Raw genomic sequence first — 18,480 nt, 5'->3', positions numbered from 1 at the left:
AGGTACTGCAATATGCCGACGCATATAATATTCCATTCAAGTTCATCGCAAATCCGTCCTTTATACCGCAGCGTAAAGATCCACCATATATTTCACTAATGCTGTCTGGTTAGGAAACGAGGTAAGTATCATATATTATTGACGGGGTACACAGAACCAGCTTCGTTCGCACCTCTAAGCGAAATAAAACCATAAAGCTAAACATATGACCATCAAAAACATTGCTCACGACTTTAACTGTCTACCTCGTACGATAAGTAGTAAACGATAAAACGTGTACGTAGGTACCTACTTCAGCAACTTAGGATTTTGCTTGAACCCGGAACATGACCAGGATTGTAGGTAGACCTCAGTCTCGCGACCCATGGTTTTAAGATAATATCCACCACCCTAACGAGCCCTCCTAGATCTATCTAGAAAAATATTTTTTTTTCCACGAAATTTTTTATGTAGATAACCATTTCAGCATATTACGCAAAATGCTCGCAATCTTTAATCGTTAATCTGACTTCGATCTGACAATTTTTTGCCCATTTCTGAGCGTTGTTAAGCAATGTTTTTCAATGCATCAAATCGTTGTGCAACACGATTACGATAACAGGCTAGCCAATAGATAGATTTAGGGATACTTGGGAACACCACACCTCAGTCACATGTACAGTCTGCAAAAATCTACATAAGTTTGTATTAGTATATTGTTTTAAAGAACTAACAAATACTAGTTTGGACTTTGTGTTCTCAGAAACTCGGGAAACTGCTCGCACTATTTGATTTGACCAATGAGAGAAAACTAAGTTTTAAATCGATTTCCCTTTTCTAAATGTATGATTTATCTAAATTGCAATGGGTTAACTTTTTATATAGGTTGTACCTAAGTACTTAACTACGAAAGTCTTCACTTTGTTGTCGAGTTTGAACTCCTGTTACATCTCCGTTACCGTCGGGTACCAGTATGTTCGGAGGGATTCGAGCTTCGTTCCTTGCTTATATCTTCAGAACCACATGAGACGTGTTTTTCAGAACCCTACAATGCGCTAGGTCTGATACGCTCATGGCTAGTTTTTTATCATTCCAACTATAGGTACATAACGTGGCCACGCACGCGATTGAAAGATAAACCACCTATTTTACAGCACGCGTGTTATAAATATGCTAACAACAACTTTGTAATAAAATTTAGACTGACAGTCGTAATACAATGAGTTTCAAAAACAAAGTTGTGATCGTGACGGGTGCCAGTTCAGGCATAGGAGCTGCTACAGCGGAGCTCTTCAGTCACAGAGGAGCTAATGTAGTGTTAGTGGGCAGAAACCAAGTGAAATTGAGAAACGTCGCTGAGAAGTGCGCCAGAGCGGGAATTGCACCTCTAGTAGTGGCCGCAGACGTCGGCAAAGACAACGATGCCGAACGGATTGTCAAAGATACCATTGACAAGTACGGCAAACTGGATATCCTTATCAACAATGCGGGTATAGTTGTATCCGGAAGCATACTCAATGGGAATTTAGTGCAAGCTTACGATGAAACCATGCAGGTGAATATGCGAGCTGTTGTAAAACTGACCAGCCTTACTGCACCTTATTTAATAGAATCTAAAGGCTGCATAGTAAATATATCAAGTATAGAAGGAAAGAAATCAAATATGACAAATTTCTTATCTTACATGGTGAGCAAAGCTGCTTTGGACCATTTTACAAGAGGAGCAGCCTTGGAATTGGCACCTAAAGGGGTCAGAGTTAATTCAGTTAGTCCAGGACCTGTGAGAACTGATATTTTAGAGAATTCTGGTATGACAGTAAAATGGGACGACATCGGAAAGATGGTAACGTTATTAAACAGAATATCTGAACCAGAGGAAACTGCTGAATTAATTCTTTATTTAGCCAGCGAGAAGGCTGTAGGTATCACCGGATCGGACTTCGTAACCGATAACGGCACTCTCATTGGAAGTAAGTCGTTTACGGAAATAAAATAGAATTGTTTGAAACGAAATAAAGCTGACAAGTGTGATTCGGACTAGCAAAAAAAAATCAATACGCTTGTGTACTACCCACATATTAAAATATGAAGTTTTGAAGCATTTTTTATTTTTGTTACCCTGTTTCACCGTATTAGGTACTCGTACATCTAGCGTCCCAGCCCGGCTTCTTATAACCATAATAATTTATACTTACTTACCTTAATCAGGAATCACACTATTTTCAATTTTTGTACGGAACCCTAAAAAAGGATCTAAGTAGTAGGAGGAGGGTGTCTAGTGCGCGAAATAAAAATGTCTTTTCGTTGATGGCGGTAATACTTTTGTGCCAAAAGGTATAATTATTTCCTTTCTATGTAATAAGTCTACAGTTCTCTTTTATCTATTTAGAGTTCAGAAACGATAATTCCACTAATATTATAATGTCTATTCACATTAGATTTTAAGTACACGTATCTGTGACGGCTTTTGTAGTTGTACACTACAGAAGAGTACCTACCACGAAATATACAAATACTTAGCACGTCACTAACGTCTCATGCGACAGCATACGTAAGTACATGATATGGGAAAAAGAGACAGACATATTTTCCCATATCGTATACGCATCGTGTAAAAAAGAGAGAACGTGAGGACGTGCTACGCGTTTTATGTTTCATGGTACCCCCAAATCCTTTTAAGTTGTGAACATATAAAACTTGTAAGTCAACGCGTTCAGAATATACGAAAATGTATGTTAAAATTTTTACTATTTCACAGGAAATTCAAAACATACACACCGTTGACCGTTGAATCATGAAATTTGTCAATAATTAATTAATAATGCGGAATGTCGCAAATGTTACTAGGAAAATCAATACCTATAGTATATCATATACTTACTTCCCGTGCACCTAGAATAATGATATTTGACAAAGGGTATAGGTATAAAGGTGATAATAATATTATGTGTAACAACAGAGTGTAACAAGCTTTTAATATCGTAGTGAGAAAATCCTTTTACATTCAACATGCCCGATGCGGTTTAACTCAATTCTAACAAAGTTACTCTTTCGCTATTGTTACAATATCCAATAATAACACAATTTCAACGCAATGTGGAGCTGTCAAAGTGGTTTCAAGAGTAACGACGTTCCAAAACTCAATCCCAATGAAATTTAGTTCACTCAATATCCGCACCAATGTGGCGCTAGTGTTAAATTCAAGAGTGCCAAATGACGTTTCTCGCATTGAAATTGGGATTGTGATTCTAGAGTAAGCCTGCAGGTGCATATAGCATCGACTTGAGACAGTAACGTAAGGTCACTACCCACTACCCTTTGTGTGCTAAGTGTAGACTTCAAATGTGTACGGAACCCATGGTGCGCGAGTCCAATTCGCACGTTTCAATCTACCGCGTCAGCTAGTACTGCAAAAATCGAGTATCCATTGTAGAGCGCCTGGAAATCAATCAACAAATAATTATCTTTAAGTAGTTCATTAATAAGTTGGTTGGAAGCGGTGGTGGTATAATGGTTGTGGATTGTGGTGTCCTGTGGATCGAAAGGTCCCAGGTTCGAATCCTACTCATGCCACATGAGTTTGTATACCAATCTGACTCATGTATAGTTGTTTTCATCGACCACCACTTGCTTCCGGTGAAGAAAAACATCGTGAGGAAACCTGCGTGTGCAGGTTTCCTATTTATTCCTGGTTGATTATTAACTTGTGTGTGAAATGGAGAAGGCAATGGCAAACCACTCCATTACTAATGCCAAGAAAGTTATTGTGTGTGTAGAATTCCACGTAATGACCACGACTCTCAGCCATGAGGAATACGACTATGAGGAAAAAAGTATGGGAATCGCATAAGTATTATTAACTTCAAGATGAGAATGTTGATTTGACATGTCAAATCAACATTTGGGGCCTTAGACTATTAAATACCTATGCCCCAAATGTTGATTTTGTCTTGTAATGTAATAACTTTCAAATCCATAACTTCCATACTAATCCTACCAACATTATAAATGCGAAACTTTGTGAGGATCACGGACGCACGGACCGCGTGCTCCTTGGTGAGGATGTATGTGTGTATGTTTGTTACTGTTTCACGCAAAATCTACGTAACCGATTATTATGAAATTTGGTACACGGGTAGAATATCTATAACCTGGAAAAATACATAGTACTTTCCCGAAAATCCCATGGGAGCAAAGCCTCAGGAAGCAACGCAGCTAGTATCCTATAATTTAAAATTATCGGGAACATTCAGCAGGTGTCCCCATTAGAGGACTGTTTCTGAGGAGACTTTGTTGTTTTATAAATAGATCATAAATATTCAAGTCAAACCTGTGCAAACGTTTGCATAGACATGTTTGCCATTCCACCCGCGCTGATGACCAACGGTTTCTGAGCAGTTCTGATCACGATCAGGAGATCTTTCTGCAAATCGACCGGCCACGATGTCCATTCTGTATCGTATGCCGCGTGTGCTATATTCTCACTCTGCGAAATTTCCCGAAATGAGTTGTAAATATTATTACTCACACTGAGCCCCTAAATCTAAACGCCACAATAGATGTAGTTATGGGATTTATTTGCTATGGACATGAGCCCTACGAATTGCCCTGATCCTTCTGGGGGCTACCATGAAACATAAATCATTGTGTTCTCTCTTTTTTACACGATACGGGAAAAAGAGATGCATGTGAACGTTTGTAACATACTAAGTACGTGTTTGTATGTTTCGTGGTAGGCCTTCTGTTAATACCTAAGATTAATTTATCGAGAAAATTATGGTAAAAGATCGAAATGAATAATGATCACAGTCCATAGAATAAGGAGACACCGCACCAGAAAATTAAAAAGAAATAGTGCGTAAGTAACTATTATTTCCTGTGTGGCACACTTCCGGCGGAAATGAACAAGACAGAACTCTAAAACTAAGTTTCCCCACCCTACACATTTCATAAGTTTTGTTTTTGGAATTTTGATTATGGTTTTATCGGATTTTGGCCCTAAATATTTATGGTTTCAGTAAAAATATGTACCTACATAAAGTTACCGAATGAAGAAGGCAAAATGAAGATTTTACTCACTTGGATAATCAGCTCGTTACCGAGATAGCTGTAAATGTACGCATTCAGAAGAGCCACGCAAAGAAAGGCAAGAAAACTGATTAGTAACTTTTTCTGGCTGAGACCAACCTAAAAGTTTAAAAATGCTTTATTAAATCTGATAAAAAAATACCGGACTAGGCAGGTACATATACCGAACTAGTTCCGGTCTTTGACCCCGGCCGGTGTGTGATCCGTTCAAAAAATAACAAAAATAATATAAATATTTTGACAAATTTTGGTTTTGATGACTATTCGATATTCTTTTAAAATTGACTTTTCAACCAACTTTAAATCTCGTAAGTAGTTATAATGATCCAGGTTTATTGTTACAGTCTATGAATTATCATAATGATCTCAAAATACTTATATGCATTTTACATATATTTTTTAAAATTATCTGACCTTGTCAATTACCCTAAAGTAAATATTGTAACAACATTTTAAAGTTATTCGTAGGATTAATTACCACTGTCATCATAACCGCATTCAAACACAATTCTAAGGTGATTGCCAAATTCTGCACGAAGAAATACTCGTTGAAAATAACTTTCATAGTCTGACTGTATCTGTAATAATAAAAATCAATATAAATAACATTTTAATAAGTGTAAAAAAAAAAACTATAAATTTGGTTCCTCTTTCCTACTGCGAACTGCCGAGGTCTGGAATTCTCTCCCCGCGTCGATATTCCCCGAATCATACAATTTAGGGATCTTCAAGGTAAGAGTGAATAGGCATTAATTGAGCTTGTTTATAACATTTTAGACTTCATCTCTGCTTCCCATCAGGCTAGATTATATAGAGGTCAAACGCACTCGAAATTTCTAATTGAAAAAAAAAAGTATTGCTAATTGCACCTACTTCATCAGACGCACGTGTTTTTTAATGATATCTTTGAATCGATTCCTCATTTGCACCTCATTCTCTAAGGAAAATTTTAAAGACCGAATTCTCCGCTGCAATTCTTTTAATTGTTCGCACAAATACATAATTATACTGCAAATCAATCCTTGCATAGCGATTCCTCTCAAAACACTGGGAGTGAACATAGTCGCTAAAATTTGAAACGCAGTGAGATATTGTTTCAAATTTTTCATCGTGTCAAATGGCAGCCATGCTTCCACTATCATTTCTCTATTCATTATTGCTTGCGAACAAAAAGCAGTAACTACGGACAACGAAAATATTGTGACCACTATGACGTGAATAGACATTAATTTGACGCATTTTTTTGTTATATTGTCCCCAGAGTGAATGATTTCAGTTATCAGCATGGATAGCTGCTTGCGCTTCATCATGAAGATAATATATTTCGTGATAAAGTTGACAGCCACTAGATTCTTGTCCACGTTGGCCAAGAAAAGGGTTAGTTCGTTACGTTGCTGATAAGTTCCAATAGAAGTTATGACGATATAAATCATTGGCAGAATGTGCAAGGTTGTCTCATAAATGTCGTAGAAAAATAACCATCTTTTCGGCCAAGAATCGTTTCGCCACAAACCGACTAGAGTAAGGAATTGCAAATTAAACATGAAATAATATTTCCCTGGAGCACAAATATCGTTAGATTCGTGTGCTGGCATATTGCCGACTGTTCATGACCAAGGTATCTACTTAAATTAGATACACGAGTTAACAATTGATAACTAATTGGTAACTAAGTAGGTACTTTGCGAACTTGACAATCATTGTACAACTTTTGAAAGTTAAACTCAATGTCACGGAAAATTGCATATCTTTGAGCAGTTAAGAACAATTTTCTCATGTAAAACTCAATCAATGACCATATTATTCGATCATTAGGAAAAAAATAAATTGAATATGTCTACTTAAGTGGGTTTTTTAATTATTTTCTATGGAATATATAATTTGGGATGAAATTTCATAAAATCAAATGTTTTTGCATTTTCTTTTCAATGTTTTAATTTGTTTGTGCCTCAGCAGTAGATATTTACGTAAATTTTGTCTGAAATAAAAATTTATATATATGAGAGAAAATAAATCGAAATTCTAAGTGTAAGTGTACTATTAGTATAAATGTACCTTCCCAATATCCAAAAACAGTCCTAATGAGGCATGCCTTTTCTAACTCTGCATCCCAACAGGGATATTCTTTGGCTAAATTATAATCATTCTCTTGGTTGGTCAATCGACCACGCGCGACTTGGTAGGGTGGTCAAACCGACCGGATCGTACCGAGTAACTAAGACCCACTAAGATTTTTATATGGCACTAAAAATATTAATACACTTGACACTAGCGGGATGTCTCTAGTGAAAATTAATCGCAAATAATAATCTGTCGCGAATGAAATTAAGATTACTTTTCTTCGATTGAAAGTAATCTGAATTGATTTGAATCTTATTATTAAACAGATCACAAATGTAACCGATTACGCTCAACTCTGCCGTAAACCTAGTGAATCAAGATAACAAAGACTTGAAGATTGCGCCACTGAGCTAACGGATATGTGAGAAACACATCCGTCCTTATCTACCCTCTTATCCCTCAAATAAAACTTTAAACCTGTTCGTAAATGATCATATTCCATGTTTAAACTTAGATGTAAGAAAGAACGTAATTGAAGTCGAACAAAAATCCGGCCGGAAACTTTGTATGGAATTCCATTTCGTTATTAATTTCGGTATAAAGTGTATGCCAAATCTGTTCAATTTCGGCGAACACACATGACACTGTTGGAGCTGCCGCGGTTCCAAAAGGAAAAGAAGATCTTCCCTTTGGGGCATAACATCTGACCCCCAATCTTGTACAAAGAACTTTTTTGTAATAAATTGTAATAAAGATAAAAAAATTATTAACAAATGTGATGCAAATATTTATTAATAAGTGGCAATGGAACAAGCTTATCACAACATGCGCATATACAAATACAACAGATTATTCTAAAATAACTAGGTACTAAAATATTCAATAAACACGACTGCCATGGTAATAAATAACCACAGATATAAAAACATTACTTTAAATCTGTGTAAATAACGTATTTTAGGCCGGTCCTCCCACAGTCTGTCAAGAAAGTGCAGAAATGTGAGGGCGCTATCTCCTGTTGGCTAGCAACACTGAGTGTTTCTCAAGCAATTTGGTGTTGCAATGGCAAAAAAATAAAAATTTAGGTGATTCGTCTAAAATCAGCATTCTTTACTTTCCTGACATACTGTATATTATGTACGATTAGAGACAATAGTAGGAATAGCGGCTTTATATAGCCAGGAAGACCCAAGGAATGTTTAGTCAGTCTATACTTCAATATAGTTTGGATGTATTGTAAGTATCATAAATTTACACACATAAATTTAAACTTATACCATATTTTCAGTAAACTTCCGCTGTTCGGCAGTCGTGAATTAAACAAAATGACAGGTACTTCGAACTTTGTGAACACATGGGATAATAGATGTGGAGACTAAAAATTATTTTTGTCTATCCCACAGGAGCCTTCCATAAATTATGTCACATTTGTGAACAATAACCTATTGTTATATATTTGGCTATCGGGTACAAATTATACCTACATTTTTTTGATGTACGAATTTAATGAACAACAATTTGAATATTAAAAATAATAAAATCTATTTTCAATAATTTAGTGATGTTGAAAAATATTTCACATTACACTAGGACGGTCTCACAGGAGGGTAAAAACATCGTTAAATTTGTGTGTGACATAATTAATGGATACCAACGGCCTCCGATAATCGAAGTCCTCCGAGTCAGAAATGGGTTTGCTCCCAAAATTTTCCCAGTTTCTTCCCAATAAATCCCCCGACTTTTTGGGAAGAAACTACCCATCTCTGCTCAGAGGCCGTCGATGCGGCAACAAATAAAAACAATGCAATTTTCAATAAAGGGTTACCGTAAACCTACTGAATAAACCATAAACAAAGAACTTAGAGGGCGCCACTGAGCTACAGTTGTCCCTTATAATGTTCCCATCCCATAAATAAATAAACCTTTGTATTTATAATTAAATATAAAACTGTTATCAGCTGCGCCCCGGTACTTCGCTCCCGTGTGAATTCCGTTGTAAAAAGTACTCTTATGTGCATTTCCAGATTATATTCTACCCATGTACCAAATTTAATCGTCATCCATCTTGTAGAATTTTCGTGATTAAGTAACAAATATCATACACACACATTTAAACTTTCAGATTTACAATATTTGTGGGATTGGATTTAACAAAAATTTAATTACTATAATTATTATAAATGTATAATATCAGTAATAAGCGTTATTTTAAAACAAAGATGCACCATATTCAAGGCACAAATGCGTTAGTGTTATCTACACATGCTATTTACATTTTACAATGAAAATAGTGGTGAAACTCAAAGAAAAAATTGGTGAAAAATTAAACTATAATATTATTTTTGCCCAGGATCACTGTTGCACAGGCAACAAAAAAAGTGACATTGTATTCCTTATTCAAATATTTTTCACGAGATGACAGATGTAAACGAAAATAATTCCCGCCGATTGTTTAAACACACATGGAATGATTTTTATTTTATTGCTAAAAAGTTTGATAAAAATTTTGATTTCCACCACACCTACTCTCATTATTATCGACCAAATAAGCGGTCAATTTTTGTTTAAGGCTTAAAATAATATTAATTAAAAATAGTTAGTAGTTAAATTAATTTAAAATAAAAAAAAAATGTTTTTGACCAAGTTTAAACGTTGACCTTGTATTTAAAGCTTGGTAAAAACCCTTCAACGATATTTTTGCCAATTAATAATAATAAAATATTGTTCTAGAGATAAATATCAGAAATTAATACATTTATAAATTTACATTCGATTAATTAATCAATATTTAAAATATGTGGTAGGTAGTGAGAGCCTACTTCAACAAGTAAAGAAAAAAATCCTTAGTTGCGACGCCTCGAAGTTTGCGTAAATAAATAAAAATACTTTAAATCTTAAAGATTCGTCTTTTATGACCGGCTGCGTGCCTGACGTCAATATTATTTGGCGAATGCTGATATTTTATATGATCTAAATGTTTTACAACCATCTGCTTACTAAAATCCTTGATATAATTACATGACTGATAACGATAAATCTCATCGGCTTCCATCTTGTAAGTATGTCGTGAAAATCTCAAGTTCTTAAGTGTTCATTTAAAACCTGATTTTGTTCAGGCTCTTTTTAAAAAAAAATAATATTATGTTTCAGTAAAAATAACTCTGTGTTTGAGATGTTCATTGAACTAAAATCTAGGAAAATTTGATTCACATTGTTCGAGCGGTTTCTGACTGATATATTCGTAATATTTAAAAAAAGGCTTAACCTAACGATTTATATAGGTATATTTATAATGCGTAAATAATTTATGATAAACAGGAATGTAGATGTCGTAAAAAATAATATCTTAAAGTGCTTACTCATATTACTGCCGTCATACGGAGAAAGGACGCATCTGACGTTTTTATCGAAAATGAGTTTCATACTGATTCGGAATCAGGAGAATAAGACACATCTGCTAGTATTTTTAAAGTTTGCTAAAACAAACGCAACCTATAAAATCTAACTGCAAAATAGGACGTATCTGCAATATTTCACTAATAATACTAATTTGGATGGACCTTTCTGTTCTATAATAAATTGAAAAGACATATTTAAATAGAAATGTCTTTTTTTAACACAGTTTTTGTAATGTGTCATATAATGAAAAGGCATTTCTATATTGTAATAAAAAGAAAAGTCGGATAGGCGAAGATGTGTCTCTTTATGTTAGCATTGTTCACTTATGTATACCAGGCGTAAAACTACCTAGACGCAAGTGGCAGTAGCGTCCTTTTTTCGTAGTATCGTTTGATGTGCGGGGACTGCGGGGTAAAGGAGAAGTTCGTGGCACGTTGTAAGCACAATCAGTTGCGCCTAGGCAGCCGAGACGAAAGCCGACGTCTATGCGACGCTCGTCTCCGTGTTTTTTACGGAAATATGGTAAGTATATGCACGATATTTTCATGTGTAATATTCAATTTATAAAATTTATGACATTGCAAACGTTACTGCCTATCCAACATTAACCTAAAAATGTAATAATTGCTATAAAACAAATCGCCTCGGCACGCCACGGGTTTAGATGGGTGGTATGTCTGAATGTGGTGGTGGTGATGGTGATATGTATGAATATTTACGCATAAGTAATCCCACTATAGGTTATATTTATTCATAAATACGAAAGTTTGGATTTGAGTGTGTCAGGATACTCAATTACGGATTTTGATGAAATTTGGTACATGTAGAAAATTTTACTTTATATTTATTTTATTATTATACATAAGTATACGCATCCTGGCTTTGGCCTGGTTCCCAGTTAAAAATTTAGGTTTTGGTTATAATTGTTACAGTCTAATCAAGCGAGATCTTCGAGGTGCTCAAAAATAATTTCGTTAGTACAACCAACTAGTTCCAGTGAAACTAATTACTTGAATAACGAAATTTTGAATAACGATGCTATGGATAACCAAATGTTGAATAATGATACTTTTGAGATTTTGAATAACCAGATTTTGAATAACGAGATTTTGAATGACGAGATTTTAAAATAAAAATTGATTTAATTGGATTTTGATTCAGACGATTCAATTTTTGATAAAGATTTTATACCTTCAAGTTTAGAACTGCAAAAAAGTTCCGAAGATTCAGACTGCTCAATGGACATCATTCCTAACTCTCAGCCGATTAATATTATCATTCCGGAGTCACCCGAAGAGTCTCATCAAAATTGTTCGGAAAATCTAACGAAGAAAGGGCAAGTTAGGAAACGTAAAAAGTATGATAAGACACCAGCACAGAGGAAACAAATGGAAAAAATTGCAAATATAGAAAATAAGTATCAGTTAAAACCTGGATGTAATATGATTACTAAGTCAAAATTAATAGGGATTAAGCAGCCATAAAAACATTTATTTAATTAGAAAGAAGAAGTAATAGAATAAGTTTTTTATGTAGTTGATTTGATTTCAATTGGAGTGATCTCAAACAATTCTTTTGGAATGTTCACTAAATCCCAAGCATAATTTCATAGAATTTCAAGAATTGGGCCCTCAGGAACATATGTATACTAATACTCTGAATTTATTGAGCTACCAAAGCTGTGATTGTCGTTTTAGTACTGCAAATTTTTAAAATTTGCAAACTTTCAGTATAAGTATAATTTCTTCTTAGACTTTTATGATGTTTAATTATTATGTCAATATAAAATAAATTATTTCGTAACGTGTTTTTTTTCATTTTGTTTTAAACTCCAATTCATAGATGAAAAACGAAAAATTTTATTATATAATATAATACATTTTTTTAATAATAGTAATAATAACTTGAACAGCAGCTAATGGCTAAAAATGTGTTTGTTAAATAGTAAATTACAACCAATTTTTACATTCTTACTAAGTAGTAAAGACGGCTCTTAAAGTTTCTGAGTTGAAAAGACACATATAGCCATATACGTCTTTTCAATACAGTATTCAAGATTTTTCTATATTTTTTTTACTAAGAAGAAAAATAAAATTTTAATTATTAACGATATTAAATAAAAAATAAATATAATAAATACGTATACACATAGATCTCACTTATTTACACATTTTACAACCGTAAAAGTATATAATATCTTAACCTCTTTCGCGCAGCAAACTTTTTAAATTGAAAATTACAAACTATTTTTTTTCTCCGTTTTCAAGTTAGTGCAGAAACGTCATTTCTCCGTATGACGGCAGATTACTGCCTGTCTGTCTGTGATTTTTTTTTCAAAAATACCATCTTCTATTTCTCTTAAAATTATGAAATAATAAAGTATGGCATGTGCGCAAAGACAATCTTATACAATGTACAGTCGGGGGCATATAAAATACTAGATATTGCCTAGGGTTTCGCTCCCGAATTTTGAGATAAAATATAGCCTATAGCAATCTTGGATAACGTACCTTTGTAATGGTGAAATAAATTTTAAAATCAGTTTTATATTAATTTGCGATTTCCCTATTGGGTCCCGCGTCTGAGGAAATAATCCCGCCTTTTTACCCATTATGTCAAAAATTCCCGCTTTGCCAAAAAAAAAAAATCTGGAAACGCTGGTGCTAAAAAATTGTATCACGTCTCTTTAGGTAGGTACTTAAAAAAATATTATGTAATTGTACACTTTAAAATAAAGTTGATTTGCAATATCCAAAGATATTGATTTTAAAGTGTACATTTCATATTATACCTATTTTTAAGTACCTAAACGAATGTGGTATAAGTTAGACTGTGAGTTAGTTTTATATGTCCGCATAGTAACATCAACATGACACTTGAATGACTAATAAACAGCTCAAATCCATATCCTATCATATCTCCGTATAGTAAGTAGGCCTGTTAATCAGCAGCAGATCAAACACATTTGGAAACACATAAGTCGTATTGAACCCTATCATTCCGTACGTGAAATATTTATAGCTGAGTTCAACGATAATTTTATTTTTGTTGTCCAGACTGTTTTCAGAATTGCGCAACTCGTTTTTGTCTTTGCCTAATAGCGCACAGACGAATGCGTATGAAATCGACTTGCCGAAAGCCCTTGTGGCTAGAACGCCGCAAAAGCCGAGTATGGTGCGCAGTATTGTGCAGCCGATCATCTCGACGGAGGGCCATATGATCTCGTAGGGCGGGCTGGCCTCGCTGGGGGCCATGTTGCCGGTCTGGTAGTTGGTCCACGACCCCGCCAGGATGCCTGCGCACACACTGACTATCATTGTCGTGTCGCCTCTGAAAAGGAAAGCAATGGGTTTTTCAAATACCTAGTATGTCATAGAAAAGCAATAAACAATTGGCGGTAATAAATGTTGTACCTAAGAATGTCCTAGATTTACGTAAAAACTTTATCAGATATATTTATCGCGGTAAATATTAGATACTTTAATTATTACTGCACTATAATAATAATTATAATATAATAGGCTACAGCTACAGGAAATAAAGAAATTAGTTATTTGTGTTATTGTTCTATTATATGACGACCTCGGTGGCGCAGTGGTAAAGTGCCTGCCTCTGAACCGAGAGGTCCTGGGTTCGAATCCCGGTCTGGTCATGATGGAAAATGATCTTTTTCTGATTGGCCCGGATCTTGGATGTTTATCTATATATGTATTTGTTATAGAATATAGTATCGTTGAGTTAGAGTCCCATAACACAAGTCTCGAACTTACTTTGGGGCTAGCTCAATCTGTGTAATTTGTTCTAATATATTTATTTTTTTATTTATATTATAGATAAAAAAAACTTTATCATATATATTTTCTCTCATCTCTGCATGTTCCCGGTTACGTTTGGGGTTGATTGTTATAATCATCATAGACCAGCTGCGCCCCGGAGCTTCGCTCCCGTGGGAATTCCGGGATAAAAAGTACTCTGTGTTATTCCAGGTTATATTCTACCTGTGTACCAAATTTCATAACAATTTGTCCAGCAGATTTTGCGTGAAAGAGCAACAAACGGGTGTAATTGTTGAGATTGTTACGCTTTCACGAGAAATCTACTGGACCGATTGTTATGAAATTTGGAATATAACCTGGAATAACACATAGGGTACTTTTTGTCCGGAAATTCCCGCGGGAGCGGAGCCCCAGAGCGTAGCAAGTTACTAATGAACTACTTATATAAACAACGGCGAATGTAGTGCTAAAAGCACAGCTAACCATTTGGGAAAATCCAATGTTTATTAAGATCTTTAAATAGCTATCAAACTAGTAATATTGCCTATTGATTCATAAATGCTCGAATGATTACAATTTATAGACGATAACAAAAACCGGTGCGCGTAGTTATCGCACAAGTGTGTTGATATTTAGCATGGTTATCCTTGATCCCTACAATTAGAAATGCTTCATGTAAATGAGGATAACATATGTTTCTTGTTGTCAATCAACCTATTGGTATAAAATCCATATGTATTACGATAGGTGTAGACCGCGGTGTCACCCGCGTAATCTAAATCTTACGTTTTTATGCACAGTCCATTTCCTTTATAAGCCGCGATTGACTGTCAAGACTTTCTTTCCAAACATTAGTACTTTCGGGGTAAAAAGTATCATATATGCAACCAGTAGCCAAATTCTTTTCCTTTTTTGTTTTTTGTGAAAGTATGACAAACATATACTCATATACAATGTATTAATTCAACTAACCAAGGATACAGATTAAAAACAAAATGTAATTTCAAAAGTGTGAGATGGCAGGAATTCTTGGAAAATACTTTGAGAAATAAACTACTGCTCTCTCTCATCTGAGCAATTTCTCAGTTTCTTCCTGAGCCGTTGGGCATCGGAGTCCAGGGTCCACAAAAAAAAAACTACAACCTATGAAAATGAGAAAGAAAATAATTTTAGATAAAATGTTACCTTGTAGGTGTCCATTTATCAGCATTTGGATGGAATACTATGACAAGTATAGAAACGGCTAGGACTAGTATCGGCGAGTAATTAGAAGCGAGTAGAACTCCATCCAGCCAGTCGACAGTTGGAATGAGAACCACCAGGAGCGCTGTAGACAATAGCAGGCCAGCGGCTATGTCCTGGAAGCAATGAATAAATAATTAGGGTGTTGTCCAACAAATCAAATTCAAATATCGAAAACAATAATGTTAGTATGTTGGTAAAAAAAAATATTAAATAGTTTTTATAAGTACTGGCAACTATGTGTTGCATGATTAGATGTATTATAAAAAAAATTTAGTCTGTTTTAAAAAGCTAACGTATTTGAACAAACATGACTTTTGCGACAATATCTCGATATCTATATATATATATATATAAGCGACTTGAATAAACTATTTAATATTTTTTACACATGTTTTCCTTCACTTGAAGCAAGCGGTGATCAATGAATACTACATAATTCAGACTGGTATGCAGATTCATGTGGCACAAGTGGGATTCGAACATGAGACCTTTTGATCACTGGTGGACGGTCTTAATAATTGGACTTGGTTACTTATAGTCACTTCACACTGAGTTAAAAAACAATCCAAATATAATTTGATAACAACATGTTTTGTTTTTTTCTCTCTCTTTAGTCTCTTTGAAATGTCAAATCATGTTCTAGACAAATATGTCAAACTATCAATTTTTAAAGCAAATAGGCGTACATATATCTATGATACAATTTACGATCAGCTCCTAAGCTTGAGATTTTTTGTACACTATTAAATAAATAAAATATACAACAAAAATAGTAAACAAGTGTAAAAAAATCATAGATTTATTTATTTTTTCATTGTATTATTATGATTTTTTAATAGTACAAAGCATAAACTACATTCAGTCAATATATATAATATACATATTTTATCTGAAATCAGCGGTTGTATTTGAGTCAAAGAGTCATGAAATTCAAAAATCCTTCCATTGTGCAAACTAAGCTTCGATAATATTATGAAGACAACTTTTTGATGCTCTTTGCTGCACCTCACAATTATAGAATAGAACCATCGACCGCCAAAGTACCTATTTTCAAAAGGATATATAAAACATTTATATTTTTGGACAGACATTAGTAATAATTAAGTTTTGTCGCTATCACAGTTTAATTTGGTATTGGCAGAAAGAGACATAGTATACTTTAGCTTAAAACTATGCTATATCCTTTTTTATGAATAAAACAGGTAAATTAACTTACTGTCAATTATAAGAATGTACATTTACACATTCTTATTATTCCAACAAATTACAATAATAAGAAATTGGATATTTTCCTTTATTTGGATTTATTTCTGTACATTTGTATTTGTGAAGCATATTGCTGATTATTTGTATTATTATTTTTTGTAATAAAATAAATCCTAACTATAAATGCGAAAGTAAGTTTGTTTGTTTATTTGTCTACTCAACTAATCTTCTTGAAATTTTGCATGCATGTATGGAGAAGGACATAGGGCACTTTTCGTCCGGAAAAATAATTGTCCCCTGGGAAATTAATGCGGGGAAACCTCGGGCAAAATCTAATAAATAACAAAAGGAAAAGCTTACCAAAACACTATGCATGCCCAGGTAAATCCTACTGATGCAGATCAGAGTACACCACGCTGTGGCAATGAAAAGGCCCCAATGCACTGGATACTGGTACCTGTCCATCGTATAAAGCAGTACGGAGAATGGTATTGACACCCCGACCATGGCGTGAGTGGATGGCATTCCATATTCAATTGCCCATTTCGTCTGTAATTTCTTCACAGGGTATCCGGGGCGAGGCCAGCGTATTATGTCTTTGAAACCTTGACCTGGAAAAATATTTCCCATTAATAATAACTGCTCTTAACTGTTAAATTTTAATTAATTTATATTAAGTCTAATAATCAAATAATAAAATTATATTAAGTCTAATTAAGGTAGCATCTTATACTAAATCTATCATCACACTAGATTTATTTGATTTGCGGTTGAGGGTGTTTATTATTTAATCAAACAAATCTTCCTGGTGTAATCCAATAAAAATTAGTACAGCTAGTATAAACTTAGCCTAGAATAGTATATAGGGTACTTTTTGGTCAGAGTGTCGGAAAGGGAGTACTTTTTATGTAAAAATTCTAGTGAAGCCACAATATGTTATCTATAAAACTTTAAAATAAGCTTGAAAGTATGTCATCATCAAGTCAGTAACAAGTTTATGAATTCCTTTTATTAAATTAAATTAAAAAAAGGATAATACTGCCATTAATCACACAGCTTAGAGGTATATGAGGGAGACCTTTGCCCAGCAATAGGACACACAAGTTTATATAAAATAACAGAGGTGAAAACAATCTTACCAATGTACATTACAACAGTCCACACCAAGACCACCCTTCTGCCAACAGCACCGTCGATATTCCAAAACCAAAACGGGATGAATGTAGCGTAAAAAATCTCATCTCCCAGAGCAGTTCCCACGACGAAAAGATAGTACCAAAACTTATTATTGATAGTACACTCAATTTCCTCTCTTTCGACTGAAGAATCCGTCTCGTAAGAGGACTGTGAACTGGTAGACGTATTACTCGGTATTCTTTTATGCTGCTTCAAATCATTTTCTTCAACTAAACGCTCCAAACGATCAGAGTTTATCACAGACGTATCATTATTTTGCACATGTCTATTGTAAATAACACCGAAAAAATTTTGCACCTTGACCACTAATAAAGGGTCCTGTAAATAAGTTATAATACTATCCCTCATGATTTCAAGGTGTATGTTCACTACACTATAATTTACGGTACGCTACATACACATCAAAATGAATAAAATACCTTGTGGTAGGTATTGTTACGCTTGATGGCTTCGCGATAGCTTCGCGGCTCTGCCTGCTCCTGTCATCCATCCACACAAAATATACTACAATAGATACGCAATCATTGAA

At 34.4% G+C, this 18,480-nt stretch overlaps 3 protein-coding genes and 1 long non-coding RNA gene across 5 annotated transcripts; 2 read left to right on the top strand and 2 right to left on the bottom strand.

Moving 5' to 3' along the window:
- Positions 1–29: 29 nt before the first annotated feature.
- Positions 30–2,069, top strand: LOC128676490 (uncharacterized oxidoreductase SERP2049-like). Its single transcript, XM_053756624.2, has 2 exons — positions 30–121; positions 1,134–2,069. Exon 2 carries the CDS (start codon positions 1,199–1,201, stop codon positions 1,973–1,975), a length of 777 nt encoding a protein of 258 aa, XP_053612599.1. The 5' UTR covers positions 30–121; positions 1,134–1,198; the 3' UTR covers positions 1,976–2,069.
- A 197-nt stretch (positions 2,070–2,266) lies between these two features.
- LOC128676495 (odorant receptor 30a) lies at positions 2,267–10,356 on the bottom strand. 2 transcript variants are annotated; one of them, XM_053756630.1, is made up of 5 exons: positions 5,941–10,356; positions 5,546–5,645; positions 5,059–5,166; positions 4,310–4,465; positions 2,267–3,417 (listed from the first exon to the last, which is right to left on the bottom strand). In XM_053756630.1, the coding sequence occupies exons 1-5, from the start codon at positions 6,660–6,662 to the stop codon at positions 3,364–3,366; spliced, it is 1,140 nt and encodes a 379-aa protein (XP_053612605.1). In that variant the 5' UTR covers positions 6,663–10,356; the 3' UTR covers positions 2,267–3,363. The 2 variants fall into 2 exon arrangements, with proteins under 2 accessions (XP_053612605.1, XP_053612606.1); XM_053756631.1 differs by lacking the exon at positions 5,059–5,166.
- A 10-nt stretch (positions 10,357–10,366) lies between these two features.
- Positions 10,367–13,189, top strand: LOC128676496 (uncharacterized). Its single transcript, XR_008405418.2, has 2 exons — positions 10,367–11,049; positions 11,460–13,189. It is a non-coding gene; the product is annotated as an uncharacterized LOC128676496 (long non-coding RNA).
- On the bottom strand, positions 13,115–18,468 carry LOC128676494 (sphingosine-1-phosphate phosphatase 1-like). Its single transcript, XM_053756629.2, has 4 exons — positions 17,894–18,468; positions 17,115–17,365; positions 15,489–15,661; positions 13,115–13,857 (listed from the first exon to the last, which is right to left on the bottom strand). Exons 1-4 carry the CDS (start codon positions 18,297–18,299, stop codon positions 13,440–13,442), a joined length of 1,248 nt encoding a protein of 415 aa, XP_053612604.1. The 5' UTR covers positions 18,300–18,468; the 3' UTR covers positions 13,115–13,439.
- Positions 18,469–18,480: the final 12 nt, after the last annotated feature.

Source organism: Plodia interpunctella, chromosome 16, assembly GCF_027563975.2.
Source record: "Plodia interpunctella isolate USDA-ARS_2022_Savannah chromosome 16, ilPloInte3.2, whole genome shotgun sequence".
Taxonomy (NCBI): domain Eukaryota; kingdom Metazoa; phylum Arthropoda; class Insecta; order Lepidoptera; family Pyralidae; genus Plodia; species Plodia interpunctella.
The sequence above is the reverse complement of the archived record's forward strand: the minus strand, read 5'-3'. Positions and strand labels throughout refer to the sequence as shown.

Bases quoted from the DNA above. Each gene is read 5' to 3' on its own strand.
- LOC128676494 (XM_053756629.2), bottom strand. From the start codon at position 18,299: ATGAGGGATAGTATTATAACTTATTTACAGGACCCTTTATTAGTGGTC. The intron at 17,366-17,893 runs GTAAGATTGTTT...ATATTTTTCCAG, and splicing joins GACTGTTGTAATGTACATTG to GTCAAGGTTTCAAAGACATA. The intron at 13,858-15,488 runs GTAACATTTTAT...TTTCCTTTTCAG, and splicing joins GATAAATGGACACCTACAAG to AGGCGACACGACAATGATAG.
- LOC128676495 (XM_053756630.1), bottom strand. From the start codon at position 6,662: ATGCCAGCACACGAATCTAACGATATTTGTGCTCCAGGGAAATATTAT. The intron at 5,646-5,940 runs GTAGGTGCAATT...TTATTATTACAG, and splicing joins AAACACGTGCGTCTGATGAA to ATACAGTCAGACTATGAAAG. The intron at 3,418-4,309 runs GTTTGACTTGAA...ATTGATTTCCAG, and splicing joins CTATGCAAACGTTTGCACAG to GCGCTCTACAATGGATACTC.
- LOC128676490 (XM_053756624.2), top strand. From the start codon at position 1,199: ATGAGTTTCAAAAACAAAGTTGTGATCGTGACGGGTGCCAGTTCAGGC.